General features: G+C 40.0%; 1 protein-coding gene across 3 annotated transcripts in view; it reads right to left on the bottom strand.

The window, feature by feature from the left end:
• The window catches only part of EDARADD (EDAR associated death domain), a 67,375-nt gene extending 63,631 nt beyond the window's left edge, over nt 1–3,744 (bottom strand). For 2 of the 3 annotated variants that reach the window (XM_044942052.2, XM_044942054.2), the window contains exon 1: nt 3,666–3,744. In XM_044942052.2, coding sequence (XP_044797987.1) covers nt 3,666–3,729 — 64 coding nt within the window. In that variant the 5' untranslated portion in view covers nt 3,730–3,744. Of the gene's footprint in view, nt 1–2,279; nt 2,817–3,665 lie in introns of those variants that run through there. The other variant, XM_044942053.2, reaches the window with a different exon arrangement.
• Between the last annotated feature and the right edge of the window lie 22,898 nt (nt 3,745–26,642).

Here is a 26,642-nt window from a genome sequence, read left to right as displayed (position 1 = left end):
CTAGAGGTCCATGTACAGAGTACACTGTTAAAGGACTGAGATACATGGGAAAGTCAGCTCAGGTTTCTAAGTAGAGGAAGGACAGGTCTGAGTTGATATTAAAAGGTCACTCTAGCCACTTTTAGGTGATCAGGTTGGTGGAAAGCAAGAGTGGGTGTGGAAACACAAGTTGGGAGGTCAGTGCAGGAAATTAGGTGAGAGAGCATGGTAACTGGGTTTGGGGTAGAGATGGGAAAATTCCATTTAACAAGTTCCACATTATCACCACTTGTGGCTTCACTACAGAAATGAAAGGGGCAAGTGGGTGTGTCCTGGTGGTTTTAGAAATGAAATGAGATGTCAGAAAGAAGTCATTTTTAAATCTTTCTTTTTAATGGAAGAACTCTATCTAATTGATAGAATTCCAGAGTGGGAATGGACATGAGGGTACATTCAGATGCCTGAAGATGTTCTCAAGCATCTCTGCAAGTGACAGAGACATCTCTACTTAGGAGGGCTCCCCATTCTTTGTAGGAAGCCAAAAAGAGTCCACTATAAGTTTAGGTTCTACCTTTTAAAAGTCAAGAGACAGGTTTATACCGAATGACATCCTTGGCTCTCTCGTCCTACCACATGCGCTGGGATTTCCAAGCCCCTTTGTTTCCGGTTGTATGCTTCCATCTTGGCTGGGCCACACAGACTAAGTACCATGACTGAAACTCTAGATCCTGAGATGCTATTGCTGCCATCTAAGATCCCACTAGTTGCCCCGGTGGCCTCATCATACTTTTGACTCACTGACGCTTTTATACGTGATGCTGTGTCCCAGCCCCCACCTTCTCCAGTGCCACTGACTCGGGGGGAGTGGGGGGCCCAAGCAGACTTCCTATATATCCCCATTCAATGGGTTCCTATAAAGATATTTTTGAATCTCCCTCACCATCATCATTTAATAAGATCTGAAACCACCATTCATAAAATCTAGCTTAACATCTCTTGTACCTAGTCAGTTAGGTTTTCAGATGAGGAGGTGGATGTGGAGGTGAGAGTTGGGGGGCAGGGGCAGAATTTCTCCCTTAATTTCCTCTTGTTTTTTCAAACAATGAAAATGAGGGAGGAGAAGGATATCCAAACATTTATTTTCCATTTCTTATGGATAAAATGTTTACCATTCCCCACATGAAGAAGAATTTAGATCTTCCTTTAAGATCTCCAGGAAGCCCTCCCAGACCCAGCACATCACAATGCCAATTTAGTGATCTCCTGACTCACCTCCAGGTACTTTCTGTCTCCTCCTAACTGCTCAAGCCCCAAGTGAACAATGAAACAGTCAAGCTCCCATGCTGCCCAAGAAATAAAACAGGAAACACGTCTTTAAGCAGCTCCATATATCTGGGTTTCTCCCTAACCTTTCCTGCCTCAACAAAACTAGAAACAGCCCCAGTGTGCTCTGGGGGATACATCATTCATCCATTTGGGTATTCAACAAACATTCATTGAGGATTAGCCAAGGTTATGGGAGAGGAAGGACAGAGAATTCTGGAAGGTGAAGTCTGAGAAAGATTCTAAATTTAAGTGAGATTAACAGCTAGATCCTGACCTCAGGTACAACACAGTGTTTTACGGTTCTTAACTTCAAGTCAGATGGAAGAAAAGGATGGACTCTGGCTTCAGGTACAAACAATGTTTAAAGATAAGGACAGAACTAGCGGCCGTTCTAATCTAAGGCCTCTACAGGTGGGATCCCACAGGTGGGATCCACCGCTTGGTTTTGCGGTTTACGAAAGAGCTCCAAGAGCCAATATTTAGAACCCAAAGCATTTAATAAAAGTGAAACGAGGAGAGAGGAGGAGAAATGAAAAAGCACGTGAGTGGGGAGAAAGAACGAGCTCGGGAGGAAGAAAAGCACCCCCACCCACCCCTTGCGCTCTCCTCTGCCTGAGAGGTTTGAGAGGCTTGTTTCAACCTGGCACCCTGGGTCCAGAACAAAGCGGCTGGGGCCACAGAGTGGGAAGAGGAAAGGGGAGTCTCAGGCATCCGAGGGGTTGACGAGGGCTGCGGGGGGCGCAGGAGGCGGGTGCCACCAGCAGCCGCTCCCTCGGGGCCCGGGCGCCTCCGCCGTCTCCTGATCCGACCTGAGCGACCCTGGGTGGGGCGCCGCGGTACAGGGTGGTCCCAGGTCGCCCCTCAGGGCTCGCAGGGAGCTCGGCCCCGACAACCCTGCCGCAGCCGCTGGCGCCTCCAGATCTCGAGACCCGCGGTCCCCGCTCCGGTGAGGGCGCGGCGCGGTGTCACCTTACCTGCGCGCAGAGGGTCGTCCGGAGAAGCCATGGGGGCGGGGTGGGGCCGACGGGCGCCCGAGGGGCCTGAGCGGCCTCCGGGACTGGGGAGGAGAGCCGGGTGCTGAGCCAGGGAGCCCTGCAATTCCGACGCGCGGGGAGCAAATCTCAGTGGCTCCGCGCGCCCCTCCTCCTCCAGCGCCTCCTCCGTCTCCTCCTCCCTCTCTCCGCAGCTCTTCCCCGCGCTCACTTCCTGCTTGGCAATTAGCAAAGCCCCTGCCCGCGCGTCCCGACCCCCCCCTCAATTCTCCGGAGGCGCGGCGGGAACCCGGGTCCCACAGGCCGGGGCGTGGGGAGGAGTCCCCGGCTGCCCGGGACTCCCAGCGCCCGCCACGGGCTCCCTTCCAGTCCCGCGTCCGGGTCCCCCCGGCAGGTCCCGCCGCGGAGCTCGCGTGTCTGCTGCCCGGCACCGGCGGAGAAGCAATTATTAATTAGTCTTAAAACCTGGCTGCAGTCACGGGTCGCCCTACGGGCTCCTCATCTTGCCCTGAATCGGGACGCAACTTTCCTCCGCGCACAGGCCTGGGCTGAGATGCCTGGCGGCGATCTGATATTTAAACCATTTCCTGATCTTTAGGCAGAGAACGCCGCTGCATGATGGCACACGCTAATAATTTCTGTTTTGATTTTTCTTTGGCATTGGTTATTGCGTGACCTCCAGGTTAAGTGCAACACAAAAGGAGTGAAAAGAAGAAGCCTGATACACGGTCGCACAGCCTCGCTAGAAAAATAGCTTAGCACTCCCTTAGAAATGCCGAATCGGTTCTTTAGTAAACGAAAGTCTAAATACAACTTCTGAACTTAAATGTTATTTTCACCCCCGCCCCCCTCGCCCCCGACCGGCAGCTCTTAAATCTACATTTCAGTATATCCCCCCAGAAGTGAATTTCAAGTTTTTGTCTCAAAACTGGGGGTAGCACACGGTACCCCAAAGGCCGAGACTGGCCTTTGTGTTTGGAAGATTGTGTATGGGTATTTTTGTATTAAAAAATATTTAAAAGCAAAAAAAAAAAGGTCTTTTAAAATTTTAATTTTCATTTCATTTTATTCCAGTTACGTGCGCACGACTGGAATCGTTTACTAAGAATATATATGATGGTTATATTTTTAACTAAATCTAGCATCAATCATAAATCTTTTATTATACAGTGGTTACAGGTAATTTAAAAGGAATCTCTTAAGGGTTTAAAATAATCTGTCTTTCTTCGCAGGTAAGAATTGAAAGGTAGAAATTAACTGGAAAGAGATAACTAATAGCTTTTAGTCAATTTATCAGAAAGGTTTTAGCCTCTAGCTAAAACCCAGCTCTAAAAATGTGGGAAAGCAAAAAGTATCTATCATACATACCTTCTTGGCGACCAGAGGCCTGCTTAGTGCCTCTCCCCATCTGTTTAGTCGTCCTGAGGCCCATGGCACTCTCCAGATCGTTGCCTTATTCTCTAGAATATGCCATGGGAGGAACTAGAGGCTCAGAGAAGAGGGTCACGCTGAGTGTGGACCTTCTGATGGAGAGCTTGCTGGGGAATTTGTGGGTGGGAGGATGAACTTCCTTTTGGTCTGCCTTCTGATAGGAAGGGAAATTTTTTTAAAGGGTGTTTTAGCATCCATTCTGAGGTTTGGTTTGTGGTTCTTTACTTCTCATGAAGGTGGAATAATTTCTGAGGTTGGTTGTCAAGAACCACATATCAAGTCAGGAACACAACCTCAAGCGTTGCTCTAAAGCTGGTTTGCTTTTCAAAACCCTGAATTCATTGTTTTATTACTCCCAGTCTTATTATATCAAATAGAAGGCGGGTCGCAGAAACACACTTTAAGGTTAATTTTTTAAAAGAAAATGCACTATATGTAATAAAGGTTATTATTCCCTTTCATTCTATTTCCTTGTACCTGATCTTATGAATTGCAACCATAACCCTTCATTACCTTATTTTTCCCGTGTGTTTTGTAAACTCTAAAGGCTAATGCAAATGGAACTATTTTTTTTAATTTACAAAAAACTAACTAAAGAACAACTATCATCCACCAGAGTTCCCAAAGTGCTCCCATAAAATCTATTTGTTGTCACACTGTCCTGCTTTGGCTTCTACTGATGCCTGCAGAGTGTTTTAAAACATTCTTTAAAATAGACATTTTTTACTTTTCTTAATAGCACCTAAATTAACTCATGAATCTCAGAATCACAATAAATCACAAAGAGTCAGACATGCTGGGTTTGACTCATGGGTCTCTCACCAAGAGTTTGTGTAACTTTAGCAAGTAATTGAAACTCCAAATCTGTAAGAATGTGTAGGGTTGTGAAAGTGAAATGAAATCATGTATATATAAAAATCCCCTTCATGGATCACAGCCTTGTCATGGTGAAAGGGCTTTTGTAACTCAGATCAGATCAGATCAGATCAGTCGCTCAGTCGTGTCCGACTCTTTGCGATCCCATGAATCACAGCACGCCAGGCCTCCCTGTCCATCACCAACTCCCGGAGTTCTCTGAGACTCACATCCATCGAGTCAGTGATGCCATCCAGCCATCTCATCCTCTGTCGTCCCCTTCTCCTCCTGCCCCAATCCCTCCCAGCATCAGTCTTTTCCAATGAGTCAACTCTTTGCATGAGGTGGCCAAAGTACTGGAGTTTCAGCTTTAGCATCATTCCTTCCAAAGAAATCCCAGGGCTAATCTCCTTCAGAATGGACTGGATGGATCTCCTTGCAGTCCAAGGGACTCTCAAGAGTCTTCTCCAACACCACAGTTCAAAAGCATCAATTCTTTGGCGCTCAGCCTTCTTCACAGTCCAACTCTCACATCCATACATGACCACAGAAAAAAACCATAGCCTTGACTAGACGAACCTTTGTTGGCAAAGTAATGTCTCTGCTTTTGAATATGCTATCTAGGTTGGTCATAACTTTCCTTCCAATGAGTAAGCGTCTTTTAATTTCATGGCTTGTAATTATAATTTGTAACTCAGTGAAGTTATAAATCCACCCAAGATAGATGATGAAGAAGGCTGAGTACCAAAGAATTGATGCTTTCAAACTGTGGTGCTGGAGAAGACTCTTGGGAGTCCCTTAGAGTGCAAAGAGATCAAACCAGTCAATTCTAAAGGAAATCAACCCTGGATATTCATTGGAAGGACTGTTGCTGAAGCTCCAATACCTTGGCCACCTGATGCGAAGAGCCGACTCATTGGAAAAGACCCTGAAGGGAAAAGGAGAAGGGGGTGGCAGCGTATAAGATGATTAGATAGCATCACCAACTCAATGGACAGGAATTTGAGCAAACTCCAGGAGATGGTGGAGGACAGAGGAGCCTGGTGTGCTGCAGTTCATGGAGTTGCCAAGAGTCAGACACAACTTAGCAACTGAACAAGAACAACAAACAAATATATAAAAATACTTAAAAGTGCCTTGCTTATAGTAGGTACAAATAAACCAGCTACCTTCCCGCCTTCATTCTTTCCTTGGAATTTAACTTTACTGTGAGAAGCTCCTATTCCCTTTGTTACAAGAAATGAACCAATATTTGTTATAGTGTTCACACATAGCATGGATCGATGGATTGATTGATAGCTCTGTATGCACCAAAGAAAATGCCAAGCCCTGGGAAACCAAAGTAAGAAAGCCCTGAAATTTTAGGAGTCAGATTTGCAAATACTCATCCACATTAGAACTGAGATGATGAAAGTTTAAAACAGGAAATGACATGTGTATAAAAAAAGGGACTGAAGACATGTAAGCCCAAGTGGCTTGGTGGTTACCACCCTCAGACTGACAGTTTGCCATGGAAGCTTTCAGGCAAATTTTGAGACTTTCATTTATAAAGCTTTGAGTGGAGGGAAAACTGCTGGTCTTGTGTCTTTGCACAGACAATGACAGTGATCAGAAATGTTATCTTCAAAAGGGGAAAACAGCAACTCAAAACACAGCTTATTTGATTCTTCACTGAAATATGTTGCTTTTTCTCATTTTACATTATTTTGGGTGTTATTAAATTTATGCAACCTGAGATAAAAAGTTATACTTCCTTATTTCAAAAAGTATGCATATTGTGAACAAATGAACCCAGTAAACTGGTTAGACCTGCAATGACAGCAGGTGGATTTAGGACCATAGGAGGCTCCTTACATTCCAGAATGGGACAATCCCTCAGTTGAATTGATTTGATATTTGTATGTGGGTGGAAGAGGGCCAAATGAGCGTTAGTAAGTTCATTTGAACAGGTATTTGCTGATTTTTGACTAGAGTATGTTAAGGCAGTGGTAATGGGTCTCTGTTGTTTTTGCTATATAACTTCTCATAGGATTGTCAGTTTTCTCCTGGAGAACCATCATTCCACAGTCAATCCATGTGATTAGGCAATGGCACCATCACCCCTGCCCCCTGACTCTAAGGGTTGGCACATGACCCAGAAACAGCCTTTCTAAGCATTGCTGAATGAGCCAACAAGCCTGGAAGATGCATGGGGCCCTCAGTGGGACAGCTGGGAGATGGGTTTTGGGTTTTTTTGGCCACACAGCATGTGGAACCTTAGTTCTCAGACTAGGGATCAAACCCCAGCCCCGTTCAGTGGAAGTATAGAGTCTTAACCACTGGACCGCCATGGAATTCTCAAGATGGGTCTTTACATACCCCAAGATCACAGAGCCTGTGTGCAGTGGAAGAAATAAGCAGGAGTGAAATGTTTGGGAGGGGGAGAGCCTTGAATGCCAGACAAAAGCACCTGAAACTATTTTTCAGTGACAGGAAGCCGGGAAGCTAGTTTTTGAAAAGTTGCATATGAAAATTGGTGTTTTTAGAGGATTAGTCTGGCAGCTGTGTGGAGGATAGGATGGGGTGAGGAGAGAATGCAGGCCAAGAACCATTTCATCTTTACAATACACTGTAATTTACTACAGAGGTGAATTTACATCCTTGTCCAAATGTGAGTGAAATTCACATTTGAAATTTTAAAATGTCTTTTCATGGCCCTTTATTTTTGGTGACCTTTTTAAATATTCATTGTCTCACACCATTTGATTCCCTTGTAGGTTTGCATATATGCATAAAAATGATGTATTCCAAAATGTTAACAGAGGGACTGAAAAACTTAAATAAGGACAATATTATCATTTTTGCTGATGTGAATACTGTTTGACAGGGACACAATGTCCTGCTGCATATGTTAAAGCAGAAATAGTTCTTTTTTATTGGAATACAGTTGATGTACAATGTTGTGTTAACTTCTGCTGTACAGCAAAGTGATTCAGTTATACACATATATATTCTTTTTTATACTCTTTTCCATTATGGTTTATCTCAGGATATTAAATATAGTTCCCTGTGCTATACAGTGTAGGTGTGTGTTAGTCCCTCAGTTGTATCTGACTCTTTGCGACCCTATGAACCATAGCCTGCCAGGCTCCTCTGTCCATGGAATTCTCCAGGCAAGAACGCTGTAGTGGGTAGCCATTCCCTTCTCCAGGGAATCTTCCCAATCCAGGGATTGAACCCAGGTCTCCTACATTGCAGGCAGATTCTTTGCTGTCTGAACCATCAGGGAAGCCCGTGCTATTCAGCAGGACTTTGTTTATCCATTCTGTATGTAATAGTTTGTATCTACCAACGCCAAGCTCCTAGTTCATCGCTCCCCTAAACCCTCCCTCTTGGCGACCACAGGTCTGTTCTATTGTCTATGAGTCAGTTTCTGTTTCATAGCTAGGTTCATTTGTGTCATATTTTAAGATTCCACATATAAGTGATACCATCTGGTATTTATCTTTCTTTTTCTGACTTATTTCACTTAGTATAATAATCTCTGGTTGCATCCATGTTACTGCAAATGGCATTTCCTTCTTTTTATGGCTGAGTAGTTAGTATTCCATTGTATATATGTGCCACCTCTGCTTTATCCATTCCTCTTGTCAATGGACATTTAGGTTGTTTCCATGTCTTGGCTATTGTGAATAATGCTGCTATTAACATACAGCTGCATGTATCTTTTTGAATTTTGTTGTTGTTCAGTCACTAAGTTGTGTCCAACTCATTTCGACTCTATGGACTGCAGCACACCAGGCTCCCCTGTCCTTCACCATCTCCTTGAGTTTGCTCAAATTCCTGTCTGTCCATTGAGTTAGTAATGCTATCTAACCATCTCATCCTCTGCCACCCTCTTCTCCTTTTGCCTTCAATCTTTCCCAGCCTCAAGGTCTTTTCCAAGGAGTTGGCTCTTCACGTCAGGTGCGTCAAAGTATTGAAGCTTCAGCATCAGTCCTTCCAATGAATATCCAGGGTTGATTTCCTTTAGGATTGAATGATTTGATCTCCTTGTAGTCCCAAGGGACTCTCAAGAGTCTTCTCCAGCACCACAATTCAAAAGCATCAGTTCTTTGGAGTTCAACATTCTTTATGGTCCAACTCTCACATCCATACATGACTACTGGAAAAACCATAGGTTTGACTATGTGGACCTTTGTTGACAAAGTGATGTCTCTGCTTTTTAATACACTGTCTAGGTTAGTCATAGTTTTCCTTCCAAGGAGAAAGCGTCTTTTAATTTCATGGCTGCAGTCACTATCAGCAATGATTTTGGAGCCCAAGAAAATAAAGTCTGTCATTGCTTCTACTTTTTCCCCTTTTATTTTCCATGAAGTGATGGGACCAGATGCCATGATCTTCATCTTTTGAATGTTGAGTTTTAAGCCAGCTTTTTCACTCTCCTCTTTTACCTTCATCAAGAGGCTCTTTAGCCCCTCTTAGCTTCCTGCCAATCATAATATCATCTGCATATCTGAGGTTGTTAATATTTCTCCCAGAAATCTTAATTACAGCTTGTGAGTCATCCAGCCCAGCATCTCATATGATGTACTCTGCATAGAAGTTAAATAAGCAGGGTGAAAATATACCAGTTTGTTGCAGTCCTTTCCCAATTTTGAAACAGTCTGTTGTTCTATGTCAGGTTCTAACTGTTGCTTCTTGACCTGCATACAGGTTCCTCAGGAGACAGGTGAGGTGGTCTGGTATTCCCATCTCTAAGAATTTTCCAGTTTGTTGTGATCCACGTAATCAAAGGCTTTGGTGTAGTCAATGAAGCAGAAGTAGATGTTTTGCTGGAATTCCCTTTGAATTATAGTTTTGTCCAGATATATGCCCAGGAGTGGGATTGCTGGATCCTATGATATTTCTATTTTTAATTTTTTAAGGAACCTAGCTACTGTTCTCCATAGTGACTGTACCAGCTTACATCCCCACCAACAGTATAAGGGGGTTCCATTTTCTCCACACCCTCTCCAGCATTTCTTGTCTGTAGACTTTTTAATGATGACCATTCTGACCAATGTGAGGTGCTACCTCACTGTAGCTTTGATTTATGCATGAATCATTTTTAAAGGTTCTTCTACTTTTCCCTTATGCAATGCCTGCCCTTCTACATACACAAGATTAAATCTCTCTTGTCTACACCCATAAGCTTACTTTGAATTATCTATACATCAAGATGCTTGAGCTAGAAAACCACAATTTTTGTGCTGTGTTTGGTTTCCCCAAAAGGGAACAATACAGTATGGGTGATTCTTAATATGGTATTTGGCTAAAACACTTAGAATGCCATGGGTCGGGTATGAGAGATGGGAAGAGAAAAAGAGGGACAAGGAGAAAAGCTGAGACTGGGCAGCGAGCACTAAAATTTGTTCTAAAAATCCTTACTCACCACACACATGTGTCATGGTGCCTTGACATGGTATGATTTCCAGCTGGTTTCTTATCTTTATATATAACAATTTATTTCATGCTCCAGATTTTGAGAGAAAGTCTATACAAAGAGATGAACAGGTATGTTAAAACCTGAAACCCAACTAACGAAAATCAGCTAGAGGAGATCTTGTTTTGTTTTCGCTGTGAGAAGGCAAATGAGCGTTATCAGTGATCAACTAAAAATGCACAGTCAGCACCGGAGTGCATGATTTCCTGTGTTTTGTACCCTGAGAATATAGAACACAGGCTCAAATTGGTGACTCTGGAATCTACAAAATCACCAATCATTTTAAAAATTAATTTAACAACTTGTCATTTAGAATTTATTCTAAGCTAAAGCACAAAGGTGGATCCAAGTGAGTCAGTTGAGAACTTTCAGAACTAATAAGTCAATCTAGGTCAGAGGAGAGAGAAAGTTCCACAAATGGAACACCAACAGCTTTCTTGTATACCAATGATACCCAGCCGGGCAGGAATGATCTCTTTTACAGCAGAAAAGAAAGCTATAGAATAACTAGGAACAAATTCATGACTGAAGGGATTTAGCATGCATGCAAGGAATCTAAAGGTCCTATATAAACTGAATCACACTAACAAGACCTTTTCCTGGAACATGAACCTGATTGCAAATTCATATGGAAAGGTAAAGTCAAGATCACATTGAAAAAGAAGAGCAAAGAGAGGGAATGTCCTTCAAAGACGGCAAGATCTTATACATCAATAGTGAGTAACAGTGGATTGATGAAACCTGCTATATGATAGAGACAGTTAAATGGCGAAAAGATGGACAGTTCAAGAAACAGTATTAGGAGGATATTTTGCTATTTATAGGAACAATACAATTTGTATTCCTGCCTCACTGTATATACAAAACTAAAATTCAAATAGATTAAATATCTCACTTTAAAACATTTTTAAAATTATTAAGAGAGAATATGTGAGAATCTCTAAATAACTTTTGTAACAGGAAAAGCTTTCTTTAAGGAGAAAAATCATAAGACATAAAATTCTGATAAACCTGAACACATAAAATTCAAATTCTGTGCCATCAAGACAATAGAAAATCATAAAACAGGGTATAAACTCAGAGAAACTAATTCTATAAATAATGTTCTATTTTAAAATTATAAGATACAAAATAAAATGTAATTATAAAATATTTTATTTATAATTATAAAATAGAATATTATATAATATATAATGCCATATATAAAATAAGATTATTATCTAAATTTTTAAGAATTTATTCAACCAAATTAAAATACAATAAAAATGTAAGGTTAGGCAAAGACTAAATAGAAAATTCCTAGAAGAAACAAAAATGGTCAGTAAAACTATGAAAAGGGACTCAACTTTCTAAAAATAAGAGAAATACAAAAGAAAACAATAATGAACTAGCAGGTTGGCTTAAACTTAAAAGGTTGCTAATATAAATTATTGGTAAGACTGTAGAGAAACAAGTCTTCATACACTGTAGAAATGTAAATTCATATGATCACATTGGGAGCAATTTGACCTCTGTACATTCCCTAAAGGCACTCTTACACATCATGCAAGGAGACATGCATGAGATTGCTGGTTGCAGCATTGTTTGTAATAGCAAAGATCAGAAACAACCTAAATGTCCATCAACAGGAGAATGGATAAATACGATATAATCATGCAATGGAATATTTTACAGAAGTTACCAAAAATAAGCTTAATTTTTTTAAAAAAATGAAAACAACAAGTTGCAGAATGATGAGGGGTAGACACAAACCAATCTCTGCTTTCTATAACAACAGATAAAAATTTTTAAACGGATACATGTCACCTTTGCCTTACAGCCAAGATAGAGTAAGAGGGTGCTGATTTACCTTCTTGTCTGAAGCAATAACAACAGCAACAAAACAGACAAAATATATGAAATGACGGGTTTTTAAGGTACTGCACATCAGACAAAGTGATCCACAAGAGCTGGCATATAAACAAGGTGATTCCTAAGACTGCCACAGCTTACTGCCTTGAGAGAATTTCCAGGTTGCAGTGAAGAGAAAGGGAACGCAGGCAGAGCCCAGTAGACTCCCTGATTTGAAGAGATGCAGCTAGAAGTCTGGGGAGACCAAGGCTGTCCTGTCTAACTCACAGGACAGAGTTCTATAGAGACTGCACAGAAAGATGCTGGGAGATCATGGCATGTCCCCCTTGACTCCTTAGCATAACATTGACTGATGGTAGGTACAATCGTGTTGGAAGTGACCCCAAACTCAGGAAAGGACCATTAGAGGGAATATGTGAGAGGATTAGAGGGAGCAGTACCTGGTGCTCACCCAGGGCCAGTAATAGTGCTGTTCGTACCAGTGAGACTGAGAAAAAACCTTACATTTCATGGGCGTTTGGTAGCGTGCACAAATGTTTTGCTTCAGTAGCAGGGCAAAACCTAGTCTCTAGACTAAGCAAACACAGTCTCAGTTCAGCTAACAGAGCTTAAAAGTAAGACCCAAAAGGATAAAACTTAAAAAAAAAATTTAATTGAAGGATAATTGCTTTACAGAATTTTGTGGATTTCTGTCATACATCAACAAGAATCAGCCATAGGTACACCCATGTCCCCTCCCTCCCATCTCCCCCCCATCCCACCCTTCAGCCTGTCACAGAGCCCCTGTTTGAGTTCCCTGAGTCACACAGCAAATTCCCATTAGCTATCTCTTTTACATATGGTATTGTAAATTTCTATGTTACTCTCTCCATACATCTCCCCTTCTGCCTCCTCTCCTGCCACCGTGTCCATAGGTGTGTTCTCTATGTCTGTTTCTCCATTGCTGCCCTGAAAATAAATTCATCAGTGCCCTCTCTTCAGATTCCATATATATGTGTCAGCATACAACATTCATTTTTCTCTTTTAGACTTACTTCACTCTGTAAAATAGGCTCTAGTTTCATCTACCTCATTAGAACAGATTCAAATGTGTTCCTTTTTATGGCTGAGTAGTATTCCATTCTGTATATGTACCACAGCTTCTTATCCATTCATCTGTCAATGGACATCTAGGTTGCTTCCATGTTCTAGCTATTGTAAATAGTGCTCAGTGAACATTGAGGTATATGTGTCTTTTTCAATTTTGATTTCCTCAGGGTATATGCCTAGGAGTGGGATTGCTGGGTTATGTGGTGGTTTTATAGCCATGAAGGGTTTTATACCCAGACAGGTATGTGCATGATATCTGGAATACACAGATGGCCAGGTTTGCAAGAAGAAGGAAAATACAGGCTCATACCCAGAAGAAAAATTAGTCAATTGCAACAGAACCAAAATTGACACAGATGTTAGAATTCACAGAGAAGGACATTAGCACTTTTATCATAACTGTATTCTACAAGTTCAACAAGCTTTTAAAGGAGTCTCCATCCTCCATAGTGGCTGTAACTGTTTACATTCCCACCAGCAATGCAAGAGTGTTCCCTTTTTAAAAAAATTTTTTTTATTGAAGGATAATTGCTTTACAGAATTTTGTGGAATTCAGGATAAAACATTTTTCAAGAAAACTTAGCTGCATCCCAGAGCTAAGTTACATTTCAAGTAACTTAGCTGCATGCTCAAGAAATACAGACTACAGAAACACAGGAATGTCCAGTATCCATAAAGGTATGTGCATGATATCTGGAATACACAGATGGCCAGGTTTGCAAGAAGAAGGAAAATACAGGCTCATACCCAGAAGAAAAATTAGTCAATTGCAATAGAACCAAAATTGACACATGTTAGAATTCACAGAAAAGGACATTAGCACTTTTATCATAACTGTATTCTACAGGTTCAACAAGCTATTCAGAGATGTGGTGGTGCATAGAAAATATTAAAAACCCAAAATAGAACTTTCAGAGATTAAAGCTGTAATACCTAAAATGAAGTATACACTGACTGGGATTAACAGCCGATAAGACATTGCAAAAGAAAGATTAGTGACTTATGTATGTGCTCAGTCAATGATTTGTGTCTGACTCCTTGCAATCTCATGGACTGTAGCCTGCCAGGCTCCTCTGTCCATGGGATTTTTCAGCAACAATACCGGAGTAGGTTGCCATTTCCTCCTCCAAGGTATATTCCCGACCCAGGTGTTGAATCTGTGTGTCTCCTGCATTGATAAGCGGGTTCTTTACCACTGAGTTACCTGGGAAGCCCTTAGTGACTTGAAGACATAGCAACTGAAAATACTGAAAATGAAACTCGGTGAGAAAAATAATTTTTTTAAAAAAGTGAAAATTAAATGTGGGACAGCTTCAAGTCACCTAGTAAATATGTAACTGAAATCCCTGAAATGGAAGGAAGAAGGGGGACCAAAAATGTTTAAGAAATAATGGCTGAATGTTTCCCATATTTGATGAAAATCTTAAACTTAATCTCAGGGAATCCCAAGCCCCAGAAATATGAACATGACTTCACCAAGGCACAGCATAATCAACTTACTCAAAGCCACTGACAAAGATAAAAATCTTAAAGCAGACACAGGAAAACAATGTGCATTACAGAGAGACAAAAATAAAGATAACAACAGATTTCTCATCCATGCAACCCAGGAGACAGTGAAACATCTTTAAATAATTGAAAGAAAAATCTGCCAATAGAAGTTTATACCCAGTAGAAATGCTTTTCAAAAATGAAGACAAAATAAACTTTTTGAGACGTACAAAAGTTAAGTTAGTTTATCTCTGGCAGACCTGCATTATAGAAATTGTTAAAGAAAATCCCTCAGACAGACAGAATCGCACTAGATGGGAATTTGGATCTATGCAAAGAGTGAAGAGCACCAGACGTGATGAATATATAGTTAATAAGAAAAGGAATTTTCATCTTATTAAGAGTATTTAAAGGCTCATAGATTTTTAAATCAAAAAAGTAACAATGTATGTGGAATTTATACCATGTGTAGAGGTAAAATTAATATCAACAATGGCTCAAAAACCTGGAAGAGATAAGTAGAAGTATATTCTTCTAAGGTTCTTAGAATTGTTATGTCATTTAAAGATATACTGTGACATGTTAAAGATGTGTACAATAAACTCTAAAGTAACCACCAAAATAACACAGATAAGATTTATAGCTAATAAAGCCAATAAAGAAGGTAAAATGAAGTTCAGATATAATATAATTTTGCAGTTTCCTAAAAATTAAATGTACATCTACCATATGATCCGCTACTATATGATCCAATTATTCCACCTTTAGTTATTCACCTAAGGGTAATTAAAGCATATTTAAAAGAGGTGTTCATAAATATAAAAGCTAACTGTAAAATGTCTAGAAGAGAGCAGAAGAAATTTTTGTGGCTTTGGGTTAAGCAAAGATTTCTTAAGTACAATACCAAAAATACAACATCAATTAAAAAATTGAATTATTGAGCTTCATCCAATTTCAGAACTTTTGCTTTTCTATAGAAACTTAGAATAATGCAAAGACCAGCAACTTCCGGGAGAAAATATTTTCAAGAATGTATTTGACAAAGGACTTTTATTCAAAAATAAAAAGAGCCCTCAGCACATAAGGAACCATACAACCCAAAAACAACAAAAGAAACTGGACAAGACATACAAAGAAATACTTCACCAAAGAAGATGGTAAATAAGTACATGAATAGATGGTCACATCACTAGTCTTTTGAGAAATTCTAATTAAAAGCATAATGAGATACTATTTAACACTTGCTAGAATGGCTAAAATTTAAAAGACTGACGATATCATGTGGTGGTAAGGATGTGGAGAAACTGTAACCATCCTTCCCTAATGGCTGCCGTGTTAAGGGGTACTATCTCTTCAGAAAACCATCTGGCAGTTTCTTAAAATTTTACATATACACCTACCACATGATCTTGCTGTTCCATGTATGATATTTACCCAAGTTTTTAAGAAGCACATGTCTAGACAACAACTTGAACACAAATGTTTACTGCAGCTTTATTTGTAATAGCTCTAAACTGGAAACAAATGTTCATTAACAAGTGGATGGGCAAAAATATTGAGGCTTATCTTTATAATGAAATATGTATGTGCATGCTCAACTCTGTGATCACATGGACTGTAGCCCACTTGGCTCCTCTATCCATTGAATTTTCCAGGCAAGAATACTGGAGTGGGTTGCATTTCATACTCCAGAGGATCTTCCCGACCCAGGGACTGAACCCAAATCTCTGGCGTCTCCTGCATTGGCAGGGGGATTTTTTACCAGTGGTGCCACCATAATGAAATACTGTCCAGCAATAAAAGGAATGGACTCTTGATACTCATAACAACATGGATGCACCTTCAAATGGTCATGCTCAGTGAGAGAGGCCAGGAAAAAAAAGAGTACATACTGTATGACTCCATTTATATAAACCTATTGAAATTCAAGCTATCTATAGTGACAGAAAGCTGACCAATGGGTTCCTGGGCCTGAGGATGGGAAGGAAGAATAGATTACAAAGGAAAATGAGTCGACTTTGGGCATGATGGATATGCTTGCAACATGGTATTTGTGGTGATGGTTTCATAGGTATATGCATATGTTAAAACTTATAAAATTGTATATTTAAAATTTGTACATTTGATTATCAGGCAATTGTTCCTCAGTAAAGCTGGTTTTTATTTAAAGAATGGATATGTGTCAAACTCATACAATGGTTGATAATGACTATATCTGGGCAACAGGAAAATGACCAGGAATGAGAAAAAGTAATAATTAAAAGGAGACTTTAGCTTTGCCTATAATGTTCTAATTATAAAATTAGAATATATAGTATATATATATTATAATATATAGTAGACTATTAGAATATATGGTATAAATATTAATTTATATATACCTCATTTAATTAAAAATTTTAAATAGAAAGTTTGGAAATGATTTTCATAAAGGTACCTGCTTAACAAAATCAATTTTGATCCAAGGGAATGCTCAGTTACTTCAGTCATTTCTGACTCTTTGCGATCTTATGGGCTGTAGCCCACCAGGCTCCTCTGTCCACGGGATTCTCCAGGCAAGGATACTGGAGTGGGCTGCCATGCCTTCCTCTAGGGGATCTTCCCAACCCAGGGAAACCTGGGCTTCCTCAAACGCACATCTCTTACTTCTCCTGCATTGGCAGGCAGGTTGCTTACTACTAGCCCACCTGGAAAGCCCCCTGATACTCTTGCCCCTCCACACACTGTTTCACAGGCTGATCTGTTTGCTAAGCTTCAGTCACCTGAATGGTTTTCATTCTTCTCATTTTCCAGACTATGAAATGTTCAAATAAATAAGTAATAGTTGATTTTTTAAATCCGTTTTACAGAATAAGTGTTGGTTAGCATATTTGATGGAGAAGGAAACGGCAACCCACTCCAGTGTTCTTGCCTGGAGAATCCCAGGGACTGGGGAGGCTGGTGGGCTGCCGTCTATGGGGTCACACAGAGTCGGACACGACTGAAGCGACTTAGCAGCAGCAGCATATTTGACTTTAGATTTTTCCTTCCTTCAATTACACCATTGGCATTTTGTTCCTTTGTGTTATATTATTTTAATCCCTTTTCAAAGGCAAACAGTTTTATGCTATTACCGATTAGTTTTATCCAACCAGGTTTTTCTCTGGGGAACATGGGAACATTGTGAAAGGAGGGAAAACTGAAGAGGAGTCAGGAGATGGAAGTTCATAGAGAGGGAAGGCAGGGGGCACCAGAGGCAAACACAAGTGCAGAGGACCTCTGTGTGAATTACCATAACCAGCGCCGGGACATAGCAGTCTCAGCGGAAAAAACCAGTACTTCCTCATCAGTAAATTACACTGGGCACCATCAGCATGAAGAGAGGTATAAATCAGTTAAAACAGAAGGGGAAGTTTAGGTTGAACATTACATAATAGAATTTCTCATAGGTTAATAGAAATGGATGGACCTTACTTGCATCTTGGAGATGCCCATCACCAGTAATTTAATAAAAGCTCTCTCAGTTTCACACCTTCTCATTTCTTTTGTAGAGCGAGGGGATTGTACCATTAATTGTTTCAACAGGCAACTTCTTGTGATGTTCAGAGATTTTTCATTTTAATTCGTGCAACTGCCGAAAGAGACCGGTACTCATCTCTCTCCACGCCGCCCCCCACCCCTGCCCCGGATCCAATCGATTATGAATACTTTAGTCATTTTTTAAAAAATAGAGTTTGGGATTGAGGATTATGGATGTGAATTTTGAATCTAAGAAGAAAACTATACAAAAAAGTAATTTTCAGTGCAGGAAGATAATCATTTCAGCTGAAGTATAAAAAAGAGATAAAGGAAAATGCTGCTGCTGCTAAGTCCCTTCAGTTGTGTCCGACTCTGTGCGACCCCAGAGGCGGCAGCCCACGAGGCCCCACCCCCCCACCCCGTCCCTGGGATTCTCCAGGCATAGCACCTAAATGTTGAATGATAAGAGAGTGGTTGAATTATGATCCGTCAATGATGACCACAAAAGTAGGTCAATACAACAATAAAATAGTTATTTTGCTTTCAGTTATGTAAAACTTTATAATGGCAAGCAGGTAAAGAACTTGGAAGTCGCCACTCTTTCCTAACAGAAAGTTCAACAAACTGAAACATCAACAATTATCCTTTAATTGATCAAAGGAGTGATGTCACGGAGAAACTGGAGAGACCAATGGGTGAATACAGAGAATCACAATTTACCAGAACAGAAGCACATAAGCAGACACCTCCATAAGCCAGTACCAGGATAGGAAAACCTGAACCGCAAATGACAAAAATCCTGAAGGTCTCAGTGTAGACCAGTCTGAGAGATAAAAACTCTGGGGAGGTGGTCAGGGGCCACATTTATGAGTTTTACCTCCAAGGTTTTTTTTTCTTTTTGCTGCACTTCACAAATTGCAAGAACTTAGTTCCCCATTCAGGGATTGAAACCAGATCCTCTGCAGTGAGGGTACTGAGTCCTAACCACCGGACCACCAGGGAATTACCCTACCTTCAGGATTTTAGCCAGGTTCTTACAATGAATATAAGCAGGGGAAGCAGGAAAAGGAATGATTTGAGATACCCAGAGTGAATGAGTAAAAGTCAATCGGTCGTGTCTGACTCTTTGCGACCTCGTGGACTATACAATCCATGGAATTCTCCAGGCCAGAATACTGGAGTGGGTAGCTGTTCCCTTCTCCAGAGGATCTTCCCAACCCAGGGATCAAACGTAGGTCTCCTGCATTGCAGGCAGATTCTTTACCAGCTGAGCCACCAAGGAAGCCTTGAACATTCTGTTTTTAGCAAGATCTGCCCTCCAGAGAAACTATTCTACCAAAGCCCAAACTACTGGGGTTTTATGAGAGCCTCACCAGCCTGGGAGAAGAAAGGCCCAAGTCAGGCTGCCTCTAACCTTCCACATGAGGGAAAGGAAATACCCAACTCCAAACTATCAACAAAATCCACCAGAGCTGCTTCTTGTTATCAAAATCTTAATGATGGAAGGCCATGTGAACTAAGCATGATGACGATGACAATGCCTAAGAAATTAATTAGCAAATCTTTTTGTTTATAAAATGAGTGATAATTTTAAATTTAATTATCATTTCATTAAAGAGGCATATCCCTTACCTGAAAAAACTTACATATTCTTGGGAAGATATGTACAGATAGTGAAATGAAAATATATAAAGCTGGATAATGAATTGTCAAATGAATGATACAGACAGTAAGTGCTATAAAAAGTTTAGAGAAAATAGAAATATGACAGGAAGAGATCCTTGTGAGTTGTAAAGTTCACAAAACTAACAAAAGTATTGTTAGCCCTTGAATGAATGGGAGCTGGGGTGAGGAGAGGTGGGAGCAAATATACAGATGAGAATACAGTGTGGATCATCATATAGTGAGAAATCAAACAATGAGGGCAGATGCCTATTAAAGTAAAGGTTCTTGGGACTTCCCTGCTGGTCCAGTGGCTAAGATTCTGCACTCCCAATGTGGGGGGCCGGGGTATGATGCCTGGTCAAGGAACTAGATTCCACGTGTCACAACAAAAGGGTTTCCATGCCGTACCTAAGAGGTCCCACATGCCACCATGAAGATCAAAGATCCTGCCTGCTGCAACTAGAACCTAGCAGAGCCAAACAAATAAATGCTTGTAAAAATTAATAACAAAGTAAAGATTCTTATAGGAGGTAAGGTTGGAAAGGAGTGGAAGAGTCCGAGAAGACTTTAAATGTCAGCTGGAGACTTGTTTGTCTTTTTGAAGATGGTAAATATTATGGGTTATATGATAAAGTTTTAATGTGACAGAAATTAATTTTGTTTGGATTATGAATGCTTTATAATTAAAATTCTATGTCCAGAAAAATATCTTTCAAAAATGAAAATGAAATAAAGACATTTTCAGTCGTACAAAAAGTTGAAAGAAATCAGTAGCAAGAGACCCATACTCTAAGGAATGTTAAAAGAAATCCTTTACATAGAAGGAAAGCAACTATGGTTGGAAATTTAGATCTATACAAAGAATGAAAATCAGTGGAAATGACAACTACATGGGTAAATATATAAAACCTTTTCTTTGTGATTTAAATCCTTTAAAAATATAATTGGCTGTTAAATAAAATTTACAACTATGTATTATGGTAATGCTGGGACAGTGGTAAAGAATCCACTTGACAATGCAGGAGACATAGGAGGTGTGGGTTCGGTCCTCAGGTTGGGGAGTTCCCCTGGAGAAGGAAATGGCAACCCACTCTTGCCCAGGAAATCCCATGGACAAAGGAGCCTGGCAGCTACAGTCCACGGGGTTGCAAAAGAGTCAGACGTAACTGAGCACATTATGATAATACAATGTACATGTATGGGTAAGTAAAATAAATGACAGTAATGTCTCTTGTCATGTAGGCCAGGAGGAAAGTGGAAATGTATTACTGTAAAATATACTGTGCATAAAATGGTGTATCACTTGAGGGAAGACTGTGGTAAGTTAAAGCAAGCAGAATATCAGCAACAATCCTGTAGACTGGAACAACACTACTCACCCTCTTGACCTAATTGACATTTATAGAACACTCCACTTCCTGACAGCAGAACACACATTCCTCTCAAATCCACACAGAAAATTTTCCCAAATGGATCACATTGTGTCCCATAAAATAAATTTTAAAAGATTCAAGTCATATGAAGCAGATGCTTTGACAACAATTAGATTAAGTTACAAATCAAAACCAAAAACATCAGGCTTCCCTGGTGGCTCAGTGGTAAAAAATCTGCCTGCCTATGCAGCAGGGAGACTCAGGTGTAATCCCTGGGTCAGGCAGACTCCCTGGAGAAGGAAATGGCAACCCACTCCAGTATTCTTGCCTGGAAAATCCCATGGACAAAGGAGCCTGGCGGGCTACAATCCATAGGGTTGCAAAAGAGTCAGACATGACTAAAAAGCAACAAAGACATCACTGGAAAGTCGCCAAATACTTAGACATTAAAGAACACACTCCTAAATAACCTAAGGTACAAAACAGACATCAAAAGGGGAAAATTAAAACATTTGGAACTAAGTTAAATTGAAAATGTAACATATCAAAATTTATGGGATGCCATTAAAGCAGTTTTTAGGGAGAATTTTATATTACTAACACCTAAATCAGAAAAGAAGAATGTCTCAAATCTATGACTTTTTTAAGAACCAGAAAAAAGGAGCAAATAAAATAAGTAAGCAGAAAAAGGAAATAATAAAGATTGGAATGGAAATTAATGAAATAGAAAAGAAAAACAGCAGAGAAAATCAGTGAAACCAAAAGCTGGTTCTTTGAGAAGATCAATAAAATTGATAAACCTGTAGGCTGAATAACTAGGAAAAATTATCTTCTCTTTGAAGATATAAATTGCCAGTATCAGGAATGACAGAAGTGACATCATTACAGATTCCAAATATAGTAAAAGGAAAATGTGAATAATTTTATGTCAATAAGTTCAACAGTTTAAATGGCTCAGAGCCATTTATTAACTCATTTTTAAAAATGAAAAATAAGTTCCTGCGTGTTAACATAAATAATATATATTTTGCAAAACACAACTACTTTTTTCTAAAACAAAAGAAGTCGTAGAAGTGTAGCAATGTTTTAAATGTTTACAAATCTCCTTGTGCCTGGCTTAGACAGCAGGATTCTTGTATTTGCCCCTGTATTTAATCTCTTGTGATATGTTTCAATGTAAATTTATGAGGAAAACCCAGCCTCACATAGATGTATGGTAGCAAAATGAAGGGTTATTTTAATTGTATTCTAAAACAGTTTTGAATACTCTTTTTTGATACCAGATCAGAACTTGTAAAAAGAAGCCTATGTTCAGTAATTAATGTTACAGTATCTTATTTTAGTTGGGAATGACCTAGCTATTTAATAAACTTCTACCATTTAGCTTAATTTCAGTTCAGTTCAGTTCAGTCGTTTGGTCGTGTCCGACTCTGTGACCCCATGAACTGCAGCACACCAGGCCTCCCTGTCCATCACCAACTCCCGGAGTTTACCCAAACTCACGTCCATCGAGTCGGTGATGCCATCCAGTCATCTCATCCTCTGTCGTCCCCTTCTCCTCCTGCCCCCAATCCCTCCCAGCATCAGAGTCTTTTCCAATGAGTCAACTCTTCACATGAGGTGGCCAAAGTACTGGAGTTTCAGCTTTAGCATCATTCCTTCCAAAGAACACCCAGGACTGATCTCCTTTAGAATTTAGTGAACTCTAAAGTTTCAAGTTATCAAAATCTGGAGAGATGATTTTTTAATTTTTATTTTTGGCCGTGTGGCTTGTGGGATTGTAGTTCCCTGACTAGGAATTGAACACCAGGCCCTGACAATGAGAGCACTGAGTCCTAATCTCTGGACCCCATGGAATTCCCTGGAGAGACTATTTTTAAGTAGATATTCCTAAAACATAATTATTCCCAACCAGTTTACCTAAAAGCTTTTATGTCATTTATATTAATTTACTTATAAAAATTTCATTATACCAAGTTTTTTTCTTTTTTTAAGACCAATCATTTTTTTTTATTGTAGTAAACTACAGGTAACATTAAAATTTACCATTATAACCATTTATAAGTGTACAATTCAATGGTACATTCATATTGATGGGTAGTCACCACTACCATTCATCTGCAGAAGCCTTTTCATCTTGCAAAATTGAAATTCTATGCTCATTAAACAATAACTGTTTATTCTATCCTCCCTCCAGCCCCTGGCAACCACCATATTGATACTTTATGCCTCGTGATCTTGACTGTAAGTGACTCTATAAGTTTCTCACATAAGTAGAATCATACAAGTGTTTATCTTTTTTGTAACTAGCTTATTTCACTTAGTATAATGTCCTCAAGGTTTACCCAAGTTGTAATATATGTCATAATTTCATTCCTTTTAAGGGGTGAATAATATTCCATTGTATGTATACACACATTTTATGCTTCCATTCACCTATATAAGTTATTTTTCTTGCTGACAAATTTTGAAACAGATATAATAAGATCTTATTTGGCTTCTATAACCTAAAAGTATTATGCTTAATGTCTGTAATAATTAAAGCAACAAACTTTAACTTTATTACTAAACATGGCCCCGCCCATCAGAACAAGACCCAGTTTCCCCCTCAGTCAGTCTCTCCCATCAGAAAGTTTCCATAAGACTCTTATCCTTCTCCATCAGAGGGCAGACAGAATGAAAACTACAATCACAGAAAACTAACCAAACTGATCACATGGACCACAGCCTTGTCTAGCTCAACAAAACTATGAGCCATGCCATATAGGGCCACCCAAGATGGACAGGTCATGGCGGAAGGTTCTGACAACATGTGGTCCACTGGAGAAGGGAATGGCAAACCACTACAGTATTATTGCCTTGAGAACCCCATGAACAGTATGAAAGGCAAAAAGATATGACACTGAAAGATGAACTCCCCAGATCGGTAGGTGCCCAATATGCTACTGGAGAAGAGTAGAGAAATAACTACAGAAAAAATGAAGAGACAGAGCCAAAGCAAAAACAACACCCAGTTGTGGATGTGACTGGTGATAGAAGTAAAGTCTGATGCTGTAAAGAGCAATATTGCAAAGGAACCTCAAATGTTAGGTCGATGAATCAAGGTAAATTGGAAGTGGTCAAACAGGAGATGGCAAGAGTGAGCATTGACATTTTAGGAATCAGTGAACTAAAATGGACTGGAATGGGTGAATTTAACTCAGATGACCATTTTATCTACTACTGTGGGCAAGAATTCCTTAGAACAAATGGAGTAGGCTTCAGAGTCAACAAAAGAGTCTGAAATGCAGTACTTGGGCGCAATCTCAAAAACGACAGAATGATCTCTGTTTGTTTCCAAGGCAAACCATTCAATATCATGGTAATCCAAACCTATGCCCTGATCAGTAATGCTGAAGAAGCTGAAGTTGAACAGTTCTATGAAGATCTGCAAGACCTTCTAGAAATAGCAACCAAAAAAGATGTCTTCTTCATCATAGGGGACAGGAATGCAAAAGTAGGAAGTCCAGAGATACCTGGAGTAACAGGAAAATTTGGCCTTGGTGTACAAAATGAAGCAGACAAAGGCTAAAACAGAGTTTTTCCAAGAGAAGGCACTGGTCATAGCAAACACCCTCTTCCAACAACACAAGAGAAGACTCTACACAAGGATGTCACCAGATGATCAATACCGAAATCAGATTGATTGTATTCTTTGTAGCCAAAGATGGAGAAGCTCTATTAGTCAGCAAAAATGAGACTGGGAGTTGACTGTGGCTCAGGTCATCAACTCCTTATTGCCAAATTCAGACTTAAATTGAAGAAAGTAGGGAAAAGCACTAGACCATTCAGGTATGACCTAAATCAAATCCCTTATGATTATGCAGTGGAAGTGACAAATAGATTCAAGGGATTAGATCTGATAGAGTGCCTGAAGAACTATGAATGGAGATTGGTGACATTGTTCAGGAGGCAGTGATCAAGACCATCCCCAAGAAAAAGAAATGCAAAAAGGCAAAATGGTTGTCTGAGGAGGCCTCACAAATAGCTGAGAAAAGAAGAGAAGTGAAAGGCAAAGGAGGAAAGGAAAGGAATACCCTTTTGAATCAGAGTTCCAAAGAATAGCACAGAGAAATAAGGAAGACTTCTCAGTGATCAATGCAAAGAAATAGAGGAAAACAATATAATGGGAAAGACCAGAGATCACTTCAAGAAAATTAGAGATACCAAGGGAACATTTCATGCAAAGATAGGAACAATAAAGGACAGAAATGGTACAGACCTAACAGAAGTAGAAGATATTAAGAAAAGGGGGCAAGAATACACAGAACTATACAAAAAAGATCTTCATGATCCAGATAATCACGATGGTGTGATCACTCACCTAGAGCCAGACATTCTGGAATGCGAAGTCAAGTGTGCCTTAGGAAGCATCACTACGAACAAAGCTGGTGGAGGTGATGGAATTGCAGCTGAGCTATTTTAAATCCTAAAAGATGATGCTGTGAATCATCCAGAAATCATCCATCAATATGCCAGCAAATCTGGAAAACTCAGCAGTGTCCATAAGACTGGAAAAGATCAGTTTTCCAACCAATCTGAAAGAAAGGCAATACCAAAGAATGCTCAAATTACCACACAATTGCATTCATCTCACACACTAGCAAAGTAATGCTCAAAATTCTCCAAGACAGACTTCAACAGTACGTGAATCGTGAAGTTCCAGATGTTCAACCTGGATTTGGAAAAGGCAGAGGGACCAGAGATTAAATTGCCAACATCAGCTGGATCATAGAAAAAGCAAGAGAGTTCCAGAAAAACATCTACTTCTGTTTTATTGACTACACCAATGCCTTTAACTGTGTGGATCACAACAAACTATGGAAAATTCTGAAAGAAATGGGAATACCAGACCACCTTACCTGCCCCTGAGAAAACTGTATGCATGTCAAGAAGCAGCAGTTAGAATTGGACATGGAACAACAGACTGGTTCCAAGTCAGGAAAGGAGTACGTCAAGGCTGTATATTGTCACCCTGCTTATTTAACTTCTACGCAGAGTACATCATGCAAAATGCCAGGCTGGATGAAGCACAAGCTGGAATCAAGATTGCTGGGAGAAATATCAATAACCTCAGATATGCACCCTTATGACACGACCCTTATGGCAGAAAGGGAAGAATAACTGAAGAGCCTCTTGTTGAAAGTGAAAGAGGAGAGTGAAAAAGTTGGCTTAAAACCGAACATTCAGAAAACTAAGATCATGGCATCCAGTCCCATCACTTCATGACAAACAGATGTGGAAACAGTGGAAACAGTGAGAGACTTTATTTTGGGGGGCTCCAAAATCATTGATGGCAATGACCGCAGCCATGAAATTAAAAGACACTTGCTCCTTGGAAGAAAAACTATGACCAACCTAGACAGCATATTAAAAAGCAGAGACATAACTTTACTACCAAAGTTCCATCTAGTCAAAGCTATGGTTTTTCCAATAGTCATGTATGGATGTGAGAGTTGGACTATAAAGAAAGGTGAGCACCAATTGCACCAACGAATTGATGGTTTTTAACTGTGGTGTTGGAGAAGACGCTTGAGAGTCCCTTGGACTGCAAGGAGATCAAACCAGTCCATCCTAAAGGAGATCAAT

This window comes from Bubalus bubalis, chromosome 4, assembly GCF_019923935.1.
Source record: "Bubalus bubalis isolate 160015118507 breed Murrah chromosome 4, NDDB_SH_1, whole genome shotgun sequence".
In the NCBI taxonomy this organism is placed as follows: Eukaryota; Metazoa; Chordata; class Mammalia; order Artiodactyla; family Bovidae; genus Bubalus; species Bubalus bubalis.
This window is presented reverse-complemented; position numbering and strand designations above follow the sequence as displayed.